Source organism: Pelobates fuscus, chromosome 9, assembly GCF_036172605.1.
Source record: "Pelobates fuscus isolate aPelFus1 chromosome 9, aPelFus1.pri, whole genome shotgun sequence".
Classification (NCBI taxonomy): domain Eukaryota; kingdom Metazoa; phylum Chordata; class Amphibia; order Anura; family Pelobatidae; genus Pelobates; species Pelobates fuscus.
Window position 1 is genome coordinate 45,880,642 of NC_086325.1, and position 24,448 is coordinate 45,905,089.

The 24,448-nt window shown below is 37.4% G+C and overlaps 1 protein-coding gene across 2 annotated transcripts in view; it reads right to left on the bottom strand.

The window, feature by feature from the left end:
* ZNF185 (zinc finger protein 185 with LIM domain) overlaps window positions 1–24,448 on the bottom strand; it is a 108,566-nt gene that overhangs the window by 63,442 nt on the left and 20,676 nt on the right. For both annotated transcript variants that reach the window (XM_063431909.1, XM_063431910.1), the window contains exons 2-15: window positions 22,591–22,665; window positions 20,558–20,690; window positions 19,680–19,751; window positions 17,457–17,528; window positions 16,671–16,757; window positions 15,188–15,223; window positions 14,551–14,616; window positions 13,139–13,225; window positions 11,684–11,764; window positions 5,480–5,563; window positions 4,125–4,172; window positions 3,007–3,081; window positions 1,858–1,965; window positions 620–727 (exon numbers count right to left, since the gene is read on the bottom strand). In XM_063431909.1, the coding sequence (XP_063287979.1) occupies window positions 620–727; window positions 1,858–1,965; window positions 3,007–3,081; window positions 4,125–4,172; window positions 5,480–5,563; window positions 11,684–11,764; window positions 13,139–13,225; window positions 14,551–14,616; window positions 15,188–15,223; window positions 16,671–16,757; window positions 17,457–17,528; window positions 19,680–19,751; window positions 20,558–20,690; window positions 22,591–22,615 (1,082 nt within the window). In that variant the 5' untranslated portion in view covers window positions 22,616–22,665. The remainder of the gene's footprint in view (window positions 1–619; window positions 728–1,857; window positions 1,966–3,006; window positions 3,082–4,124; window positions 4,173–5,479; window positions 5,564–11,683; window positions 11,765–13,138; window positions 13,226–14,550; window positions 14,617–15,187; window positions 15,224–16,670; window positions 16,758–17,456; window positions 17,529–19,679; window positions 19,752–20,557; window positions 20,691–22,590; window positions 22,666–24,448) is intronic.

Below are 24,448 nucleotides of genomic sequence, written 5' to 3' on the forward strand. Positions count from 1 at the left end.
TAGATTCACAGCCACTACGGTAAAGGCACTGTAGTTGCTGTGCTTATTCCTTTGGCTAGAGCTCAGTCTTTGCCTGCAGAATATAGTGCCATTTGTCACTCTACTCTCGTGGCAATGATGTCAGAATTTTAGGATGACGGGGGACGTGAGCCCTGCCTTCACAGGTCCAATTTTGTATGAGGAAAGAGAGAGGAGAAGCTTACACCTAGTGTAAGACCCGCAAAGACTGCATCATGGACACTATCACGGCTCTTCAAAAGAGGAAGTTATTATTGCTGTCTCCCAATGAGAAGTGTATTGCATATTTATTGCTTTGATTCTACTCACCAGAACAAATACAATAAGCTGTAGTTGTTCTGGTGACTATAGTGTCCCTTTTAGGTGTAAAAACTAAAATAAAAAATGTATTTGTATTGTATTCTCTTGTTTTTATTTGTCACTTAACATTCTTTATATTGTATTTTCTAAGATCACACCATTTTTGTTTACCATATTTTTTTTAACGCTAGATAACATAACACAATACTATGCCGCAACTAAAGGTACAGATAAATTATTATATTTTTGGTTAATATAGGATTTAAAAGAGGAAAACAATAACACTAGCCATTACTGGTACCTGTCATCCTTTAGGGGTGAGATCTTCCCAGGCTGTGGTTTAATAGGTGGGCTGCTTGTCTCCGTAATGGTTCTAGTGGTTAGTTTTGGGGAGCTCGCGTTTGGTCTACTGAAAAACAGGATATAATGCACTGATCAACCAGAATAATATTCTGCAAATATACATTCAGCCTACCCTCACATACTCTGTATACATCAATAAAAGCCCCCCATGGTTCATTGTGAAGGAACACAATCCCCACAATTCCATGTTGCAAATATTTATTTTGAATTGTTTTCTAGACCTTTATTTTAGCAAATCAATAAATTAACATTATCAATCGGATGGGTTAAATCCTCTTTACTGTGGTGCAAATTAAGGTTTTGACAACCAGAAGCATATTTTTGGGGCACTCTCTTGTGATCATATACCCTGGAACAAAGGCCAAATCATGCAGTTCCTGGGGTCAGAATGAATCTTGTTTTGAAGCAGTGTACATTACTATGTGTCTGCATATTACACCGGAGAAGGCGGAGATACTTATTTCAAGACAGCTGATTATCTATTAATGATGATCTAATACAGATAACTTTGTGTATATAAATATAATAGTTTATTTCTGGCAGGACAGTTGTACTAATCTGTTCTTTTAATTTGGCATTTCCACCACTCCAGTTACTATTAAAATGCGGCATTGTCCATCAGGAACAATGAGCCCTTTTTCTTTTCTTTAATTTAAATACTTACCCATGTGTGCGCTAGTGTGGGTAAGCAGTGACTGCCAGCTCAATACATATTACGGCATTGTGTCAGTGTATTGCGCTACCTGCTGGCATCTTCAGAGTTAGGAAGTGTCATTTGTCACTCTACTCACATTGCATTGAGCAGAGTAGATGGTGGGAACCGCACTCAATCCAAACGGCCAAGGGTGCTCCAGGTCAGGACCAGCAATCCCAGGACAATATACAAAGAAGAAAAGATCACAGGCACTCCAAATATTAAGCCGTATGCAGCTTTAATGTAACAAAATGCAACGCAACGTTTCGACCAACAAAGGTCTTTTTCAAGCTTGAAAAAGACCTTTGTTGGTCGAAACGTTGCGTTGCATTTTGTTACATTAAAGCTGCATACGGCTTAATATTTGGAGTGCCTGTGATCTTTTCTTCTTTCTACTCACATTGCAGTGATGTCAGAATTTAAGGATCCCTTTTATAGAGGATGTAATAGTGGAAAACGATAACACTAGCCATTACTGGTACATGTCATCCTTTTGGGGTGAGATCTTCCCAGGCTGTGCTTTGACAGGTGGGCTGCTTGCCTCTGTAATGGTTCTAGTGGTTAGTTTAGGGGAGCTTGTGTTTTGTCCACTGAAAAACAGGAAATAATGCACCGATCAAACAGAACAATATTTCGCAAATATACATTCAGCCTCTCCTCACATACTCCGTACAGTCCCATGTGGTTCTTTGTCTGATGCCCGCTACACCCTATGTAAATAAAAGCAGAAAGCCCACCTACCAACATTTCAATTTGACAAAGAGGGACAATTTAATTTTAGGAGTGTGAGTAAAGGTGTGGCCAGGTGCAGGGCTGTTCTTAAGAACTTTAGGTAACTTAAAGAGGATCATTCGGAAGCTTAGGTACCTGTGTGGTGCTTGCCACAATGCGCCTAAGATTCCGCCATAGAAAATCATTGAATACAGACTGACCTTGATGGCACTGTGCATGCGCTTGTCATGTTATGTTAGGATATGAGAGGCGGGAAGAAAGATTCCCGGGTCTCATACACAGAGGGCTTGAAGGTGTGGGTTGATGCCACGTTTCCAAGCCCTGTAATGAGCGAGCTAAAAGGCTTTTGGGGGTAAGAAAGGGGTGCAGGACTTCAGTAAAATTAAGTTGTTAAAGTGCCTATAGTGTTCCTTTAACAGAGATTTTCAAGGGTATGGTAATGCGGCAAAAAGTCACGAGACTTTAGCTATATGGCACAGGAAACACCTCTATTGGCCATCTGAGTGACTGCCAGTAGAGGTGTTACTAGGAAGGTAGGAACCAATGCAAACACTGACTTTTATCTGAAAAGGCAGCGTTTATGTTGAAAAGCCTGCCGGGACAGGCTATAGACACCAGAATATAGATTCATATAGAATATAGAGTTATCTAATCAGAACTTTGTATATAATAATATATTAGTTGATCTCTGGCAGGGCTGTTGTACTAATCTGTTATTTTAATTTGGCATTTACACACCACTCCAGTTACTATTTATATGTGGCATTGTGCATCAGGAACAATGCACCCATATTCTTTTCTTTAATTTAAATATTTACCCACGTGTGCACTAGCGTGGGTAAGCAGTGATTGGCAGTTCTATTACTATATCACAGCATTGTGCCAGCGTATCGCATTACCTGCTGGTATCTTCGGATTTGGGAAGCGTTTCACTCCTCTTTTTCACACTTTCATTTTCCTCCTGTACCTGCACCCTGGGATGAAACACACATTTTACAATGATTATCAAACACCTAGTGAGAGGTACTGTGTATTTTGGAACCGTACAAAGTGTGCGTCTATTTAGACTGTACGATTAAAATTCTTAAATTCTAAAGTAATATGATTTGGCAATTATTTCAAGTATGTGATAACTCTATGGTGTACTATTTACAATTTTTAATTTTTTTATTATTACACACTTTATAGAAGGTGTTAATCGCTAAAATTCTAAGCGAATTGAAAGTGAATATCAAACTATAGCCCAAAATAGTCAAATTAAGAAAAAAATAATTCTGTCTGCGGTTTGGTTATTTGGTCATAAATTTAACTTTAAATTTACTTTGAAATACTGGCAATTCTTAATTTAGTGATTAATGCTGAGAAAGCTTCATTTAAAAAAAAATGGGGAAAATATTTCATTTATACATTTTGCCAGCACTGATAGCATTGCATAAATTATAATTATATCATTATGATCATTTTGTCTAGGAAAAACCAAACATGTTGTCCACAAGTGTCTTCACATAAGGAAGTTGTCTTAAGATAAGTTAATCTGTTCATGTTACATATTGTATATGCATTTTAAAGTTTAATTATAATAAACAAATCGTTACCTGAATGTAAACATATCATCCATACTTTGAAAATCAGAGAGTGGTACTCATCAAAAAGACTCTCAAAGCATAGGTATAGTTAATTTGATCAAGCCAGTTGGCAGTATCAGTCAGTTAGGCGCTAAAATATACAGATTTTTCTGTAAAAGTTTAAAGTATATGTACATCATTGACTTTATTATATAAGCCTATAAGATTTTTGGAAAAATATCAAATAAATATAAATATATATATAATGTTTGACTAAAAGCAAAATATGTTAGTGTGGTGTTCTTTGGAACCCCAAAGCACCATACATAGGCATCACTCATTAAAAGAGTCGTGGTGGAGGGTTGATAAAGGGATAACAGAATCTGTGTCAAAATGTACATATTACGTCATATCCTCAATCACTTCAATAATATGAAACTTGCAAGACTTACTTTTTAGCCACAAATGGGTTATTATTATTTTCGGTTGGTGAAGAAACCCTGGGAGAGAAAAAAATATATTTGTTTTTTTTTTATGAAGATATGAAAATAGGCTTCAAAAGAAATCAATCGAAAAATACTATTTAAAAGATGAAATAAACAAGCCCTGCCTGACTGCAGAATTTCTATGATTTAGCCATTTTCAGAATAAAACATTTACATTTCATGCAATTCACTCTTCAGTTGGCGAGTGCCCTGTTCCACATGTTTGTGATGCACACAGTTTAATCAGATAAATGATATAAACGTGGGTACCCTATACATATCTTAATTCCTAAGTACCTGCCAAATACCCTGTATTTTCAGTTGGCATTTCTCCTCCTGCCCCGACAGTTACTGCTATCTAATTTCATAAGTGATTTATTTTTTACTTGTGCTAGCATCTCATCCATTACTTTATATTGGGAAAAAGAGGTTGCATTACTCTCCGGGACTAGGATCTACCTACACTCCCATTGTACCAGTATTTAAGAAGATGAGGAAGTACAACAGTAACCATTAACCATTGAGGTTCTACATAGTCTGCATAGTCATTATGTAAATAGAGGCTATAGCTGGCAATAATACTGATTAGCTTACATCAAGATTGCCATGATGACTATAGGCAAGTCCTACATAAGAAACAAGGACATTAAGGGTTAATAAGTATGTAGGGGTTTAGATAAATAAATAGATATTAGAGATGAATTGTTAGTGGAGGACTCACCTAGAAAGTTTTGCCTTGAGGTGGCAGGTGAGCTGACACTTAAATGGTCATTGGAGTGATACTAAAAACCTTCAGTTATATAAATGTGCATAGGGATTTGGGATAGTACGCGAGTAACTTTTTTTTCTTTGGTTTTTAAGGACATAAATGGGTTACAGACAGGTTCCAAATTGTATTAATATCAGGGATCTTCAAAATTCTCTCATACATCCTGGCAAAGTCATTTAACACAGAGCGGTTAATCTAGTGCTAGTTCCAGGTCCTATTAAGTTAAAAAGGACAGCAAAAGGAAAAATATATGGAGGAATACCCTTTCAGTCAATGCACACAAATGGTTAACAGCAGTATGTGCTGAAGGAGTTAACAGAGTTCCATTTCCAATTCACCATATTGTGGTGATAAAATTATAAATTACACCAGAGTCCCCGTATCCTGATTTCAATTCACTAAAATTGGACATTGGTTGGATAACCCCTCTGTTTTAATTGAGATGTTTCGAGTGCACATCAATTTAATGGGCCATGTGAATTGCGCCACAATACATGTAAATTATCTTAAAATATATTTATGTTTGTTTCAAACCCTAATAGTTTAAACTTACCCACTGTATCTCTTTGCTGCTGAGAAGACATATGAGCGGTCCTTTGAAGCCGAATTCTTTAAAATGCTACTAGCTACCTCCGTCCTAGCAAAGTCAAAATAAGGAGATTACTGTCAAAGTGTACATTTCAAAACATTACACTGAGATACACACGTAACAAAATATATCACACACCCAAATATATCACATTTCTTATGAATGGTATCCATGGATATCATCGCAATAGTGAAGTAAACAAGTGTTTGTTAAATCACTTCATGAACTAGATACTAAACACAAGTTCTGAGGTTTATAAGGTTGTATTAGAAACCGTGCATTGATCAGTTATATATAACAACAACCTAGAATCCATAATTCACATGATTTACATGTAAGTATTATCTATATAAACTAGTGTTTTTTGTGAGAAGAATTAAAGTCAGTGAACGTATTAGAGATACGATATAGAATGCAAGCTGAATTGGGCAATCTCTGCCACTATTTGCATCTGTGATCTAGCTCAGCTGGAGTCAACAACAACCACCGGAAACCCAGCCCTGACTTAAATATTCCAAAGATTTGTCAATAGGTGCCTTGTGCCACCACCTATGCTTGTTCTCTCGTAATAGTCTCAGTTTATGAATCTGTTTTAAATCATTCAATAAATACTTGGTGGGAGGGGGGGTCCAACCAACACACAATAATGTGCTACTATGGGTATAAAATTCAAGAAATCTTTGAGACAAATACTGGGAATAAAAAAATAAATAAAGTATAGATCCACAGAACAAAGCAATGATAAAGGCTTAGGTGATGTTTTGTATTGTGATTCATATGTGTATCCCAGCTTGCATGATCTTTTAATTGGCAATGCATAATCAATGTGTGAGACATTTCAACATAGGAAATGTTGCACAACTTCATAATAGATCAGTGAATGTTCAGTCAGAGAGCAAGAGAGTATCATATATATATATATATATATATATATATAGCTTTATATGGTTACTATGTAAGGTAAGATCGTTACAGAGCAGGAGGACGGTAATAAACAAAATTCACAATAGGAATTAAAGGGACACATTAGTCACCCAGACCACATTCTCTCATTGAAGTGGTGCAGTGTTCCTGTCCTTTTAACCCTGAAATGTAAAATATTGCATTTTTCTTTTTTTTTTAGAAAAATTATCCTCTAGTGATTGTCTTCCTGATAGCCAATAGAGACGCTTCAGCTATACTGACCAAGTACAAGTTTGTCACGTGACGAGAGAGCCCATAGGAAAGCATTGAACACAAATTATTTTCCACGAGGAAGCTTAACGTGCATTGAAAGCTTGCCACCGAAGTGCTTTAGGTCTCCAATTCCCTCTATGAGGAGCATTGGATTGGACCATCGCGGAGGAGGCCATGCCTCTTCAGTGATGTTGTGGTAGGCAAATGAAGTGGAACTTATGGGGACAGGGAGGCTATAGCATTAGTAACATTAGTTTGTGGGATAAACAACATTTAATCAATACATTTAGTCCTTAAATATGCAACAGACAATGGGTAAACAAGTTGTATACTTCCAGCTGACCTTGATTAAGAATGTACCGTGTTCTTTGATCACATTACAAGCAAACATTCAAATAGTGAAATCAAAGTGAAGATGTGCTACAGTACAAACTTTATGAGTCACTGAGCTTACACTATAAATATCTGTGTCTTAGGTGCAGCTGAACAGAATGTGCAATGGGTCGGACCTGTCAGTGTACAGATTTACAGATCATCTTTGGCAATGAAAACACCAGTAAGCAATTTTTAGGGTGTGCTATAGTTCACATAAGAAGAAACTTAGACAGTTGGATACTGTTTTGTAAATATTCTGTGATGCCTCTTTCTTGTAATAAGAACTACTCAAATACATTATGTGACCATATGTAACAAACAGCTCAACCTTACAAAACTTGCACAAACTATTTCTTTCATTGGGCAGCCAGTGATTGGCTGAGAGGGTCAGCTAATGCTCTCAGCCTATCAAAAGCCAGCTGTCACGGGGATTCACACTTATACGCAGAACATGGGTACATCAGTGGAAGAGACAGTATAGACATATTATCAAACCTTGGAGTGGCCAGGCTTACCGTATAAAATAGAAGAAAGCATGGTCAGGATAACAGATACACGGGTAATCGGAGGTGCTAGCCAGGTCAGAATAGCAGGAAAACATAAAACTAGCAAGGTCAGGGATATAGGTACTCATAATCCAATAAACGTACCATGGGCAAACCAGAGAATACTAAGAACTAATAACCAACATGCTAATCGAGAACTATAACAGAAATCATACTAGGGCAAAGAGCGAGGGGCAAAACAAGGTGTAAATAGGGTTAGAAAGGTTTTGATTGGACTACATCACCCCGGCGACCCCAAAACGTGTCGGATCAAGTTCTCCTGGGTGTCGTGACTAATTGTGGACCAGAAGAGAAGTTGCGCATGGCGAATTTATTTAAGGACACACCCTGAGAGTGGGCTGCATCACATCCATTTTACTGTATGGAAGTGGGCTGTGTGTCAGATCTGTACAAACGATGCTAGCAGCCTGCTTGGAGTTCTTGACTCAGGAATCAGGTAAGTCCCACCACACCAGCCAAGAAAACCTTCCTATCTTGGAAGGCAGTGGCAGAAGGAACAGAGGCGGCAGAGCGGACTACGCCAGGGAACTAGCTTCGGGGTTAAATGGTTTGAAAACAGTTGATAAAATGGATTTTGGTTGGAGTAACCAATGATGGCATGTTCCCACACCCCACCCATTAAAAAAAGAAATAAAGCAAACCTAACCTGCAATCCTACACCAAGGACAAGTTCTCCCTTCAGCCCGACCATCCTCTGGTAGCATCACTCGCCTTCACTGGTGGAGGAGGAGGAGGAGGAAAGTCCCAGAGAATGGGCTGATAGGAGGACTTGTGCAGCACATGCAGATGCATACAGTTATTCTTGCTTTCTTGTTCCCTCTATCATTCTCTGATTCTTTTAAAGTTTGTTGTCCTGTACTGATCTCATGCTTGCCTTCAATGCTCTGCATTAATTTCCCTACTAATATTTTTTTAATCAAATTTAACTTGCATCTGAATGCATGTCTGTCTGTGTGTCTGTCTATCTATTAAGCTTGTGTACACTTGATTTATTAAATTCCATGTGCCTCACTTTATAAAAAGTACATATCAGGCATTATTTCAGCATAAAAATCTACTGGCTTTTTAGTAAATATGCATGTTTTCAGTTTCCACTGAGGAATGCACACAATGTAATGGGCATGATTATTTGCATCTCTCTTGTGTAATCGTGTTCTAGTCAATACTTACGGAACACGAATACTGAAGATTATTTGAAATGTTATGTCAGATGCTATTGCATACTTCAAGTATACACATTAAATAAACTGAAAGGTGTCATATAAAAGTTAGGTACCCAAAACAAAACCCAAATTCCTTATTTTATTTTCAAACGTAATTGTAAAATATGTATATATGCTTCTTTCGTCTGGCAAAATGGCTTACCATAGTTATTTTATATACACATACAATCCCGTGCGTCACATAAAATATAACAAGATTTACATACGGTAATTGTTTTTTAAAAAAATGTCAGTTTTTAAGTTTACTTGATTAAAATAAAATACCAGTTAGTGATGGAAAATGGTCGAGAGCTGCGGTTTTTGATGGACTTCGAGAGCGTATGATGGAGACATTATTTGCCCTTATGGATGTTTTGTGTCTCACATAGTAATGGCACTTTTATACATATCCTAAAAGTAGGTGTGCATGAACACATTTTTATGAATAATTAAAGTCATCTAGAACTTCCATCGCCATCTTCCATGAACACAGATGTATCTCTTACTGTCAACTGTTCAACTCAAATTCAATCACGTAGCTTGTTGGTGTATGAGTCTCGTTATGTGGATTATGCGTTGTTTCGCTGTAGTGGTCGGCGAAATTTGGTTTAGCGTGTTTAGGTCATACAGTTCCTTTTGCCATTCCTTAAGTTGTGTTTGTGTGGTCTTTTTTATGAACGCTGCTCTCCTGATCAGTAGGCCTCTCATGACTGCCTTATGGGCTTGCCACACCATTGTGGCTGCTATTTCCCCAGTGTCATTATTCTTGAAGTAAGCCCCCAGCTCTTCTGTAAGTTCCTCCGTAAAGCTTTTGTCAAGCAGTAGTGAGTCGTTTATTTTCCAGGGGCTACGGTGCTTGAAGTCGTAACTATCTTTAAGCTCCAGTGTTACTGGTGCGTGATCAGACCACTTTATTTGGCCTATGTCACAGGATTGCAGTTGGTTCAAATGGGAGCCCGATATTAGGATGTTATCTATCCTGGAATATGAGTTATGAAATGGGGAATACTGTGTGTATGCTTTTTCGGTGGGGTGTGTGATTCTCCAGGTGTTATAGAAGTGGTGCATGTGTAGGAGTCGTTGTATGGCCCTGCATTGCCTTTTCAGAGGGCGGTGTCTGTGGCTGTGTAGGGGTAGGGTGGTGTCTAGTTTTGGGTCTGGAATGTGGTTAAGGTCCCCGCAGAGTATTGTGATGCCATATTGTATGTTCGCTAATTTGTGGAGAATTTTGTGTAGAAAATTCCTTTGGTTAGTATTGGGCGAGTATATGTTTGCAATCGTGTACTCTATGTCATTCATTGTGCCTGACACTATGGCAGGCCTTGTAGGCAAAGTGTTTTTTTTATTTGCCCTCAGCTCATATGAGTCCTTCTATTATGACCCCTTGTCCCTCCCCTCAGGGCCCTTTGTTACCGGTCATTTGACTGTCTATCGTTGAGCCTGGTAATGCATTAATTAATACAGTATGTCTCATGTTTGGGTAGGGCCAGTTAGGGAGGGGGTCCCTCCCAAGGTTGTCTATTCTCGCCTAGGTCCCTTAGTCTCCCAACAACCTTCTAAACATTTTCACATTCCCTCCCGTTACCAAAATGGTACATTACCCAAACGGTGTTTCATAGTCCATTCGTGAAACTGTTGTTTTAAAGTGTGCTACTGTGGTGACCAATGTCCATCAGTGTCCCTTTTTTTTCTGTTTTCTATCTTTTCTTGGTTTTCCTCCATTCCGGGGCGATTCTGGGCATGCCTTTGGTGGCATTTAGGTCTATTGTCGGAACAATGTCCCAGGTCTTCAAAACCTGTTCCCCTTCTTCTGGTGTGGCGATTGCCGTTGTCTCCCCCCCCCCCTCTCGTTACTAACAGTTTGGTGGGGTATCCCCATCTATTCGGCAGTCTGTGGTCCCGCAGCGCCGTCGTGATGGGTCTAAAATCTCTCCTCCGCTTTAGGGTGTATGCTGATATATCTGCATAAATTGTGTGGTTCTTGTATTCGGCTGGTAGCGCTTTACCTGCTCTGTTTGCCGCCAGAATAGCCTCCCTTGGCATGGAAGTAATGTAGTCTCAGGAGTACATCTCGGGGGGGTCTCTGGGGGCAAAAATGTGGGCCTCGCCATGCGGTGGATCCTGTCCAGGAGGAGCGTATCCGTGGGCAGGTCAGGAGCTAGGTGTCTTAGCAAACCTGTGGCATGCGCAGTAAGGTCTGCTGTGCCCACCGTCTCAGGTATGACCCTGATTCGCAGGTTGTTCCTGCGGGGCGCGGTCCTCCATATCTGCTATCTTGATGTCTTGTGCCAGTACTCTTGCTGTCAGCCCCTCCAGTGTGTCCACCAGAGCATTGTGGTCTTCTGAGATTTCCTCCATTTTATTTTCTATATGGGATGTTCTGTGTCCCAAGTCTTGTACATCTTTTCTGAGGTCTTTCAGCGCAGTATCCAGTTTCTGGAGAAGCTTATCTGACATTTCTTTCAGCAGATATTTCATCATGCTGTGGGTGAGTGGAGGTTCCCCTTCCAGGGACTGTGTAGTAGCCTCGTGGTCGCTTTCGGCGCCATCTTGGGCCTGGTCTGGCGGCTAGTGTTTGCCGTGAGCAGCTCTCGCTAAAGAAATTAGATTTTTTCGTGTTTTTCGGTTGTCCGCTTGCTTTTGGGCTGTGACATGTCGGTATCGGACAGCATTTTTCTCTGGGTTTGTCGGGTTAATTGCTCTTAGGAAGCAGATTCGAGCGGAGCTCTCAGCACATGCGACCGGTGCGCTCGGCTTCCAGGACACGCCCCCCCTCTTGCTTACTTCTAATGATATATTATTGTATTCGTTATTACGGCTTATGTTCCCGACTACAAATATATTTTTACCTTTTTGCTTGTTCTGTTGGTGTAAATGTTGTCTCCTCATCTGATAAGTCTGCAGATTTATTCCTTGTGTTATATGGAGCCCTAAATTAGGGTAAATTGCAAACAAAACAAAAAGACAAGAAAAAAAATATAGATAAGTAGACAAGAAAATCTAATTTTCAACAATTCACACTTTAAAATAGTATGTTCTTTATCTCGAAAGAACCGGGCTATTGTCATATGTGTTTTAAATATGATTACGCACATTAAGGATAGGATGGCTTAAAATTGGTTGCCATATGAATGAAAGAAGGGGTAACAAAGCAAACGTGCCCTACTGCCTCTAAATCTACTCTATTTAATGACAGAGGCAATGGCAACATTTTAAACTCAGTTTAGCTGTCACCAATCATGCCCAATTAAATTCTTTTAATTCAATTCTATGTACTTGACTGGACCCTCGAACCTTTAAATATATAGAGTTCTGGATTGTATAGAAAAAATATTCATTACTTTTTTTTCCCTATTAATGTTCTAATAGCACGTGGGATACTAAATAAGTAATGCATAACTAGTGTCTTGATGAGCACATGGTGTAAATGTGACTTACTAGTAGACTTTATTAGTAAAGCTCCTGCCCTGAGTGGATGCTATTATCAGTTTTGGATTTGCCAACGTCTAGAAACAGGATGTTCAAAGCAGGAAATGTAGAACAGCAAGTTGATTCCCTTTTTCTGTCCAATATAATTTGAAACAGAGTCTGGAAACCAGAGATTATGGTCAGGATGGTGGTACCAGCTCCACCTAGTGGGCTTGAACCCTTGAAATAATTACAAGACATCAGCACTTTAGATGTCCTTAGGATACCTTCTATTTTTGCTGTCAGCTATTAGAGGGCTATCTCGGAATAATACACTTAGTCAATAACCCCCTGTGTTGTGATACTTGGCAATTGATACTAGTTGTCATTGTATGCAAGTTAGATCACCACCACCTGGGGGAAGTTAAATATAGGCTTCCTTCTGTTTATCCCTGTCTTGCAACTGTTGCAATTATTGTATCCTTCTTAATAACAGATTATTAAAGATTTATTTTTTGCTGGATACCTAAGTCAGCTCCGGCATTTAGTCGTGGAGAATCTTTAGCCCTCTGATTTACACCTGCTTCCCCAAGCAAGTTTATTTGGTATAATAGGGTGAAAATTATCTTTGTGTTTCAATACTATCTATACCAGCGTGGAGTGCCCCCTAATTCTCTTTCGGGATTACGCTCCTACATTTGTCTTGTGTGTTCTAATGTTTAAAGCAGGAGCCTCATAGCAACCATGTCACTACCTGTGTTGTAATACATCAATCAATGTCAGTCTGTAAAATCTAAATCAGAGGCAAGGATAGGAGTGTACGTGTTCCAAGACAGGAGAGTTTCAGCGACAATTGCAACAATTACAAGGCTATAACAAAACAAGAATCTCCTTACAGTTTCTTGTATTCTTCCGTGGTCATCTTATAGCCAGTAGCGCTGGGGACACGGGGGAGACTTGCACTCTTCTGTTGCACTGAATAACTGTAAATATAAAACAAATCATTAGCACAATTTGTATTTTTTATGTAGCATGTGTTTGACTTTGATAGTACAGAATACAGTGCCACTACAGTTTTACGTCCTAAAGCTCTGGAATAGTTGTGCAAGATCTCTTCTGTTATTTATGATCAATAGAATACTTAGACCTTTTTACTTAATTTTTATTATTGGCAGTCTTTTGTCCTTATGATATGAAAAATATGTTACAATCTAATATCCACCACCATTCATTGAATTTTATTACGTACTAAATAAAAGTGTTATTAAATTTAAAAAAAAAAAAAAAAAAAACATTATCCTAATTTGTATATTCATAATTCTACCTTAAATGCTTCATATGGGAATTCTGCAATTTATCGAAATTAAAAAGAGGAAGATAGTGTAGGACTTTGCAATTTGTAGCTAAAGTTATGAAATATATATTCGATTTAGAAAATTCATGGGTCATTTTTACAACTAGGTCACTCTGTTACTTATATTGAAAGGGAGTATAAAGTCACATGCAAATAAGTTTGTATTTATATATGTTAAATCAGGACTGGAGATCACTTGTCCTTGAGTTGGTGTTGGACAAAAACCGGGCATGGTCAATAATGACTGCTGCTGACATCCATTCCAACATACGGTACTTCCTTCTTTTACTTTATCCTCTCAAATTTAGAGAGCAATAGATCTGAAATGTTTTTACCTACTGACAGCTTTTTTTTAATACTGTAAATTACATATGGAAGTAATTTACCATTTAAAGGACCACTCTAGTGCCAGGAAAACATACTCGTTTTCCTGGCACTAGAGTGCCCTGAGGGTGCCCCCACCCTCAGGGTCCCCCTCCCGCCCGGCTCTGGAAAGGGGAAAAGGGGTAAAACTTACCTTTTTCCAGCGCTGGGCGGGGAGCTCTCCTCCTCCTCTCCGTTCCGCCCCGTCGGCTGAATGCGCACGCGCGGCAAGAGCTGCGCGCGCATTCAGCCGGTCGCATAGGAAAGCATTTACAATGCTTTCCTATGGACGCTTGCGTGCTCTCACTGTGATTTTCACAGTGAGAATCACGCAAGCGCCTCTAGCGGCTGTCAATGAGACAGACACTAGAGGATTAGGGGGAAGGCTTAACCCATTTATAAACATAGCAGTTTCTCTACATAGCATAGCAGTTTCTCTTTTTAAAAAAAATGGGTTAACCCTAGCTGGACCTGGCACCCAGACCACTTCATTAAGCTGAAGTGGCCTGGGTGCCTAGAGTGGTCCTTTAATGACTTTTTTGGATAATTACTCCCATGGCATTGAAAAGACCTAAAGACAAGAACCTTTACCTTTTTTGGAATCCATTATATGGGGCATTGCTCTTTGCTTGTTGAGATGCATTCATTGGCTGTCCCCTGGAAGTGAATATAAAAATTATATGAGGCTGGATTCTTTGTAAGAACAATACAGTTGGCACGTTTTCTGACTCTTTTAATATTGGGCTATCATCTATCCATTACTAGTTCTATCATGCATCTCTTCAAGAGTTTGGTAATGCGTTAGCCAGAGCCACTAAGACCATAGATATCCTATATGGGGACTTCACTCAGAAAGGAAAGTTGGACGAACTGGGTTGCTGAGGATTTTTTTCCAATCGTAGTATTTTTCCTGCATTTTTGGGGGCTTCGTGACACAGGACTTTGCTGTATTTAGCTGTTAACCTTGGAGAAGTTGGACCTGAATAATTTTGGCGACCACCTGAGCTGATCACTCTCAGATATTAAATTGAAAAATGTCACCACTCTGGCTAACTCACACAAAAAGAAACGTCATTATTGGTCTCATGAAATGCTATTTCATGTGATTTCCTATTGCTGTTCCCAGTGCTACAGCTTTTTTTTTTGGTGCAGTTGTCACAGTACTAGAACCTTAGCATGCTGCCACATGAGATTATAATAGTCGCTCCTGTGCGATTTGTTCTCTTACCTTATTATGTAACCAGATGATGTTCTAGCACTTGAGCTAAACAGGAAGAAGAAGTAGAAGCAAAATAAACATTTCATGAATATTAATATAATATTAATATACATTGTGGCTTAATACCACCCTTCATGTAAATTATGCCTAGCTTTTTATTTTATTGTATTGCACTATATCTCCCAGAACAATCCATGCCATAAAGTGCATGGGGAGGATGCACAGACAGGTCCATATGGACTACCGAGGTCTTAGGACCTTGGTGGAAGCTATGCTTAGAGGACATAGTAGCTAAATATTCATTAGTTTCTCCTTTGAGCACTTTGCTTTAGTACAGCAGGCAGATAAGAATTCACATTTCTGTGTACCAAGACATGCATTTGGATGAAGTAAGGGAACCATTCTTTTTAGCATGGAACAAGGATATAACCAATCTTCTTCTAGTCAAGTACAGCAAAAAGATGGCCATATCTGGTCTTGTGGATTTGCTCATATCTCCCTCTTGCCTGTAAATTGCATTTTTCTTTACAAATAGCTTGTACGCCATTCAGTCATGTTTCTAATACTACACCATCTAATTCAGATACCATGATGTTTAACTACTGGGGTACTAGAGGTTTAAAATCATCGCCATCATTGGATCTCAAGTACATCAATGTTGTCTCAAGGGCAATCCTTAGTATAGTCATCGGAAATGTGCATTTAGAATGAAAGACCGTTCAGACTCATTGAGCTCAGTATTAGAACAACATAGTAAACCTGACAATTCAATTTCGATATACTTAATGGTTACACTAGGCCTAAACACTGAGCCTTTTTAATGCATATTAAACTTACTTATACCATGATCTTTAGGTGCTTTCAAACTATCCAATTTCTTGAATTTACCAGCCCTGAAAGCCTTTCCCCATATTTCCAAGAGTATGTGTACATGACTTGATAGTCAAGAAATCAGGTGGGAATATTATTGGCAAATAAGCAAAAGATGCAAGCTGTCACAGATATATTGTGCCAGAAGATCATGGGAAAGTTGAGTTCATGTGAATGAAATACCATAATAATTCAGAAAGCTGCACTGATCCTAAAACGTAATTTTATTAAATTAAGGAACGTATAAAAAACTGAATAAGTCAATCAATATAACTATTATAAAAGTGATCTCATACTAAAATATGAAAATATAAAAACAAAAAAAAATTGACAAAACACATAAAGAAAAGGATGCTAAGACACTTTTTTTGCTATTTTACTTTCAATTTAACATCTATTCATGCATGTGTTATGTTATAATTTTCACAAAGGTTGGATTATAGCCCAAAAGCAATTCTCTATTGACAAGTGAAAGAAACAGAAATAAACATCCCAACAGAAATACAAATAGAACAGAATGGGCTATCTAAAATAAAAAAAATACGTCAAATATCATTGTCTAAGCAGAAAGATAGAAAACATTCTTTATTTATTTTATAGGTGTAATAAACATTTTACTTACTTGTCGGAGGCTGTTGATGGTGGTGGGGATGGTTGAGCCGGTGAAGGTGAATTATTTGTTGCATTATTAGCACTATATGTGGGGGGCCTAGAGGAAATACAATTTATAACTAGTGAGAAAACCACGTAGTATAGCATACATCATCATATACTCTTTATAACCAATGTAACTAGAGGTTTCTGAAAGAAACAATACGTTTTGGATAGTCAATCAAGTCCAATTTTCTAACGGTCTGTTAAACGAACACATCAAGTACCATAATCACTACAGTACAGTTTGACTTCTAATCTGGGGTCCTCCAGTAGATGTTCCACACCTACTCTCTTCCGGAAGCTCTCTTCACATTGAACTAAGCCCACGTGTGCATCTTTGGCTGACACTCTCAGACAATGAGAAGAGCTAATGGAAGCTCCTACGTATGAGCACCAGCATACTCCTTGTGCCACAACCACTGTGTTCACATCCACTTCACATCTTTTACCTTGTTCTCATTAGGGTTTTGAGGGATTCCCTTTTTAGGGTTGCTGCCCCTTATTTGGTTACTCAGCGCTGACTCTTCCCCCCTGTTTTTAACACATATTTTACCTCTGCTATTTATTTTTTTGTTATTACAGGGTTATTTTGTAAAGTGAGAGTTCAAAGTGAATTTCAAATTTAAGATTAAAAAAGCTAAAATGGAAACAAATCTCTAAGTCCGCCAATGCTTTCATTTTGGCTACACTGGCCTTCCGTAAAAAGCCCTGTAAAGATGTATTTCAAAATGCAACGAACATATGCAATACTTACTTGTCACTTGACTGGATCGGAAATGAAGACGTTCTTGTAATGGGCTCCTTAGCACCAAACGTTGGTGAATCTCTAAGAAGCGGGGGGAAAAGGTTTCGTTTTTTACTTAACATTTAAAGTGTGTTTATCCAGTAAAATAATGAAACAAAATGATATTATGCTGTGTAAATATTTTAATTATGTTTTTTTTTTTTTGTGATTAGAAAACATTAACCAATTTAACCCCTTAAGGACCAAACTTCTGGAATAAAAGTGAATCATGACATGTCACACATGTCATGTGCCCTTAAGGGGTTAAAGGTTTTATATTGCTACATGCTAGTAATGCTTTAGATCAGGGGTGGGGAACCTTCCGCCCTCCAGATGTTTTGGACTACATCTCCCTTGATGCTTTGCCAGCATTATGGGAGATGTAGTCCACAACATCTGGAAGGCCAAAGGTTCCCCACCCCTGCATTAGATAATAAAGTCATATAAGACATTATTTATGGTAGCATGATATTTAAAGGGACGCTCTCCTTTTTCTTTAAAAGATGCTAAGCTAATATTTCAGACCTGGTTTCAAATTTTGCAAAATAAGTGATACCTTATAATTTCCAAACTATAACCTCTCTGAAATGTCTGTAATGGATGAACAAATAAATAAAAAAAATTAAATTGTGTAAATTATGTAATTTTTTTTTTTCGCTTTGAATGAACAGTAACTTGCACAAAGTTGTTGGTTTGCATTAGATGTATGTGCTAGCTATAAACTGCATGCTTTAAATAAATACTACTAGTGTTTGTTTTCTTATAAATAAAACTCAATACTAAAGGTAATGTTGTGGTCTAATTAACTGAGTACTAAAGTCACCTAGAAAACAAACAACGCACTCTCTCTCTCTCTCTCTCTCTCTCTCTCTCTCTCTCTCTCTCCCTATTTGAAGAAAATGTGCTCTTTGCAACTAGTATACTTATAATACAAGACCTATTCAATTTGTAGCATTATCGCAGAGAAACACCTTCATGAAAACTGTGCAGGAACAATATCAATATAACTACATCTATTATACATAAGCCACATGTCCTTTGCAATATATATTATTGATGTGAAAACGCTGTAAAACAATTATCAAGACAATATTTAAAACTGCATATGTTTCTTGGCCGATCACACGCTAGAAACAAATGCTAACGTGTTCTCATTTCACGCTATTTCTTTCAAGTGATATTTTCTATGTATAGTTTATTCATTATTGATACTGCACAACATATCAATTTGCCAAATGGAGATATTCTCATTTTAGAGGGTATGGTTGGATCGGAAACTAGAGAGAAGGGGTGAGAAGGACATTCTAGGTGACTACATGTTCTACAAGAATAATTTTTTATAACTGAAAATATAATTTAAAGGAATATTATAGTATCCAATTCATGCAAAAAAGAAAAAAAAAAGGTTTGAACATATTTATTGTAATTTTAAGATGGATTATTGTGAGTTTTGTTGCTGTGAAACTCTTCTCCAATCATACACGCCAGCAATTTGGAGACACTAGAAAAGAGGGGCTTTAGGATATAAAAGAAAGGCAGATGTATTTACGGAAAAAAAGAAAATATAGGAACGGTCTCTCCTAAACAGGGATACTTGCAAATTATGTTATTTCAGCTACTTTCATTGTTGCATTTAATGAGGGGTTGGAGATTAATGAAACTTTTAGTTATTAGTACATACCTCTTCACATATGGAGCTTAAGGGTTTGACGTATGTATTTAGGATTTTCTTTTATACACACATATATATATATATATAATATATATTATCTCACAAAAGTGAGTACACCCCTCACATTTTTGTCAATATTTTAAGATATCTTTTCATGTGACAACATTGAAGACATGATACTCTGCTACAATGTAAAGTATTAAGTGTACAGCCTGTATAACAGTGTAAATGTGCTGTCCTCTCAAAATAACTCAACACACAGTCATTAATGTCTAAACCATTGGCAATAAAAGTGAGTACACCCCTAAGTAAAAATGTCCAAATTGGGGCCAAAGTGTGAATATTTTGTGTGGCCACCATTATTTTCCAGCACTGCCTTAACCCGTATGGGCATGGAGTTCACCAGAGCTTCTGTAAAATACTGTGTCTATGTATGTATGTGTATATATATATATATAATTTCCTGGAATTCAGATCATAATACAAAAATAACTAAAAACAAAGAAATAATAAAAAGTTACCTATCAGTGCTTGATTCTTGGTGTGGTGACCACAGGAACTTCCGGCCCTCGAGGGACTTTAACTGGGGAGACCTACAAAACAAAATCAAATCAAGTAATTAACTTTATAATCCTATTCACCAAATGTAATTCTATATAATTAATTATATAAAAGGCCAGTTAGTTGACTAAAACGTTGATAACTTCGTTTTTAGCTAATTAAATTATTTGTATTTCGAGCTTCAAATGCCTCTTATCACTGACTTATCGTGGTCTTAGAAGAGTTTATTTGCCAGTATGGACTTTATCATCTCTGGATTGATGCCAATTATTAAAAATAAGTTTTTGAGTAAGTCTCTACTGCCCACTGCTGGTATAAGTCTCTTACTGCTAGCTTTACTGGAGACATCACCATAGCCTGGAGCTGGGGCTGGTTCTAATGGTTTCCATGGTGATTGCAGATTTTATTATTTTAGACCACTTGTTAGAACAGAACACTGTGATACATTTCTTTAAAATTTCTGCTTCTCCTCATTCACGTTCTTTAATCAATTACTGAAAATGCTGTGTTTATAGCATTGATGGACAGGGAGTCAAGATGGAGGAGCTCAGTTCAAGACAAAGCTGGTTTTCTACATTTAATTTTATGGTTCGTACATCACAATCATATTTTTAATAATAGGGGATAAGTAAACATGATAAATCCGGGGATGTTAAATTAGTGCTATAAGCCCTTATCCATTGAGCTAGTCAGGTAATGTTGGGATAATGTGTATGTGTCTGTATTTTCCAAGGTCCTTCATAATCCATCTTTAATGGCGCCGTGTTAATTAATTAAACCATGTAATATAGGTGGTAGTTAAACAACTTCATTTGTCAAACTACCGTCCGTTGCTTACACTGGGGTGGAGCCTTCATCCTTCTCATCCTCGGAGCTCTGCCGATTTATCCAACTTTTATCTGTTTTCAATTTGGTCCTCACTTTCATCTGTGTAATGACATTCTGTCTGTCTGCTTCTACAGACACTCCTGCTGGGACGAGAAAAAAGTTAGACCATCCGTACTCTCGGTAGATCCTCTTAATCTACATGCAGTGTTTTCATTTCAATAAATTAAAAACATTCCAGATAAAAGGGATTAAGTTTATATTCTGTAACAATGTACTGAAATTCGACCCCCGCCACCTTCGTGTACCTAGCCTGAATGATCAAAACGACTACATCACCTTCTGAATGTTACTGCATCTGTCTTCTCTACCGCAATCTCTCTGTCTAACTGATTCCGATATATTAAACTTGATCTCCCTTCATTTCTAAGTAACATTTTGCAGGGGCTGATGGAAATTGTATTGCAACATCCCGTTGCAGAATGCACACATATAAAATGTAGATGTCATCAACAACAAAAAACAATTGTGGTAATTTGAAAAAAAAAAAAAAAAAACAGAACAAAACAGAGTTTGAAAACCACTATTGAAATCGTGATTTTAATAAACTTTAAATAAAATTTTGCTTGGTGGTTCTCAAGTCGCTTTAGCTCGCTGTTTAGTAAATTAACAACATCACTGCCTTTTTAAGACCCTTTAAGAATAAGCGGTATTACCGGTATTATCTTTCACTCTGATGCAAACTCTTAAAACAATTTGTGGCATTATCTGACTTTGATCCTGTAAATAATTTTTCCTTTTTAAGAGCTAAAGCTGCTGTACATCAAATGAACCACTCTCACCATAAATGCATTGTTTGAACTCATTGCTACACAGCTATTCACTTTCTAAATGAGATGACTCAGAGAAGTTTAGTAATATTATAACCCTGGCCTCTCTAAAATAAAATAAAATAAAAGAGAGGCCACGGATGAGAGCCCAATCTGGCATCCTGCCCAGGGCTCTGGCCAATCTTAATCTGGCTCTGCTGGGGTCAATTCACTAGACATTGATTTGTAGTAAACCAACATCTGATTTGCAAAATGTGGCAATGATGGCAATGTTGAATTGCAAATATATCAGATTAACAGGTGTGTGCATGGGGTGTGCCAGGCGTTCAACATGTACACCCAAACGCAGGGCCAAATTTCCACTTTGCAATTTCGTTTTTGTGAATCAAGTACAAGTTGCTCCATTGCCTGTACTCGTAAAAACTTTACTTAATAGCATGACAAAGACCACAACTTCACATTCAAATCTCGTTTTGTGTTACTACATTTTTCCCCCCAGATTTCTGCAGAATAACCTCACCCCCCTTAGCCACGCTTCTACTTTTTACAAAGCAACTTCCTTACTATAACCTCTTTGAGTATATACTTTAGTAAAATATCGGTTTCATCCGAGTTGTTGCCTCTGTCCCAGAGCCAATCGTTATTAGAATATTTGTCCATTTTCCCCCTTGAAATATTATACAAATAATAAGAAGTCAATAAATGGCTGTAGGGCGGAGTGAAGTCAGCAGCACATCTCACACTGATCTCTCATTGGCTGAGCTACACTGAGTACCTTCCAATCAAATGGCGGATTTTCCTGTAGAAAGCAGAGTTTTGCTTAACAAATTCATTAGATTTGAATGTGAAAAAAAACACAGCATGTATAACACATATAAGTGCCTAAAGTTCCCAACAATAATTAAATAGCAGGAGAAGAAGAAACCAGTGTCTCAGATAATTTCACATGTTCTTACCTCGGAGATCAGGGAAAATATTAGGTGTTTACAATCGATGATTGAAGTGCAACATTTAGTGAATAGAATCCTAGGTAATCCAGATAGTTCCAAACTGACACATTTGGCTTTTTTTTTTTTTTTTTTTTTACTATTTATTATTTGCCCTCTATGAGAAGTAAAAGTGAATACAGCCGTGTCGTTGACCTTTACCTACCGTTATCCTATAATCGCATATCTAGAATTCCACTTTTTGTGGACCAGCTACATCGCCTATTTACCTTTTTTCGCTTGAACAGAAGTCATTGTTTAAACAACTTTCGATTTGCTTGATCTGCTGCTTTTAGATCAGGAATCTGAAAAACAAAAGAGAACTCTGCACCATTACCACTTACAATAAAGATCTATGTTTCTGTGAAAATCCATTTTTTTTTCTATTTAGTTGAAGAAACAGACACAGACACTATGAATTCTATTCAGATAAAACAGGTGCATTGCGGTCAAGAATGTGTCACCCATATATCTTTTTAACTGAATTGCTCATGCAACAGGCACTTGATTTTTGCCATAGAGCACGAGTGTCCAACTGAGCTCTCAGATTGGGTAAACCACGTATACCAGATCCTTAGAATTATGGGAACAATATTTAAATAACATGTGTATATCTATGGCTGCTCTGTTCACAAAGGCCATGTTCACACACTGTGCATTTTAGTGTGTTAGAACTTGTATGAACCATCACACTTTTGTTGGGCTACATTCCAAATAATTTTATTGTAGGTGTTGGTCATTTGCCCAACAAGAGTACGAGGGAGATGTATAAATCACCGTGATGGAAAGAAAAACAAATTAAAATGTAAGTAGCGAAAATATCCACATGTATATTATGTAATGCCAATGCAATTTTTACTGCTATTAAAGGGACATTCTAGTCCCATTAACCATTTCATCTCATTGAATTGGTTATAGTTCTTGGGGTTCTCTGGCGCTGTCCCTACATTCAGTGTTAAACCATTCTCGAGTAGGTCAACACTACAATTTGTTCTGGGTATTCTTCGGCAAACCAAATCATACCAGCAATGGCGGCTGTAATAGGCTGAAAGTGGTCAGCTGACACTCTTTGCTGCTCCAGCTAATGCTTCCTCATTAGCCCTATCAGTGCAGAGTGAATGGGTTGCTGGGGACTCTCATTTATTATTAAACCATTCAAAATGTTTTTATACTGAGCAGATGGATGACATTAGCGGACAATAAACACTATAACCACTTCTATGAGATAAAGCAGTTACAAAGCCTTCACTGTCCCTTTAAACTCCATAGATCTATTATATTATTTTCAGTAAAACTTATGTCATTCAAGAAAGGATGGCCTACTCCACATATGGTGGGAATGTTCCAGACTTAATTCTCTTAAATTTAAACTCAAATTATGTCTGTACAAAACATTTTCACTAATATACTAACTCCGTATATGTTTTTTATGGAATACGGACTATTCGATATGTATGAAAGTCCAAGAATATTTAATAGTGCAGATTCTATTTGCAACAGAGATCATTTTGGAAATCTGCAGAAGATATAAGCTGGTTAACAGTTTCTAACCAAATCTCATATCAATATAAAATGTATCAAACAAAGTATATAGGGAAAATATAAATCCTATTGGCGTCTTTGGAAAAAATATGTTAATTGTTATTAATTAACAATAACTTAATGACCATCCCTATATCCTTATGTATTCTCAGCTATCTATTGGTTTTATATTATATTATTATTTTTTTTCGCTTCCTCTTGTCCGATGACCCCAGATGTATGTGTGTATGAATGTAGTTTGCACGTTTTTTTTTTTTTTTTTCCCTATTTCTTTAATCATTATTAATATTCTAACTTACACGGCACAGATGATGCTAACATTTAAACTACTTGTTTGGAAAAAGACTAATGAGAGTTCCTTTTCTAATGTTGATTTATTATACATCCGTGACAATCTAACATGTAAAAGTAAAATATTGTTTATTAAAGATCTATAAATAAAAAATAATAATAAAAAAAAAGTTAAGATGTCCATTCTCTTTGTTCTCCGTGGATGCGCCCATATGTTTTATGTTGTATGCGTTATTTATTATATTTTGTGTACTA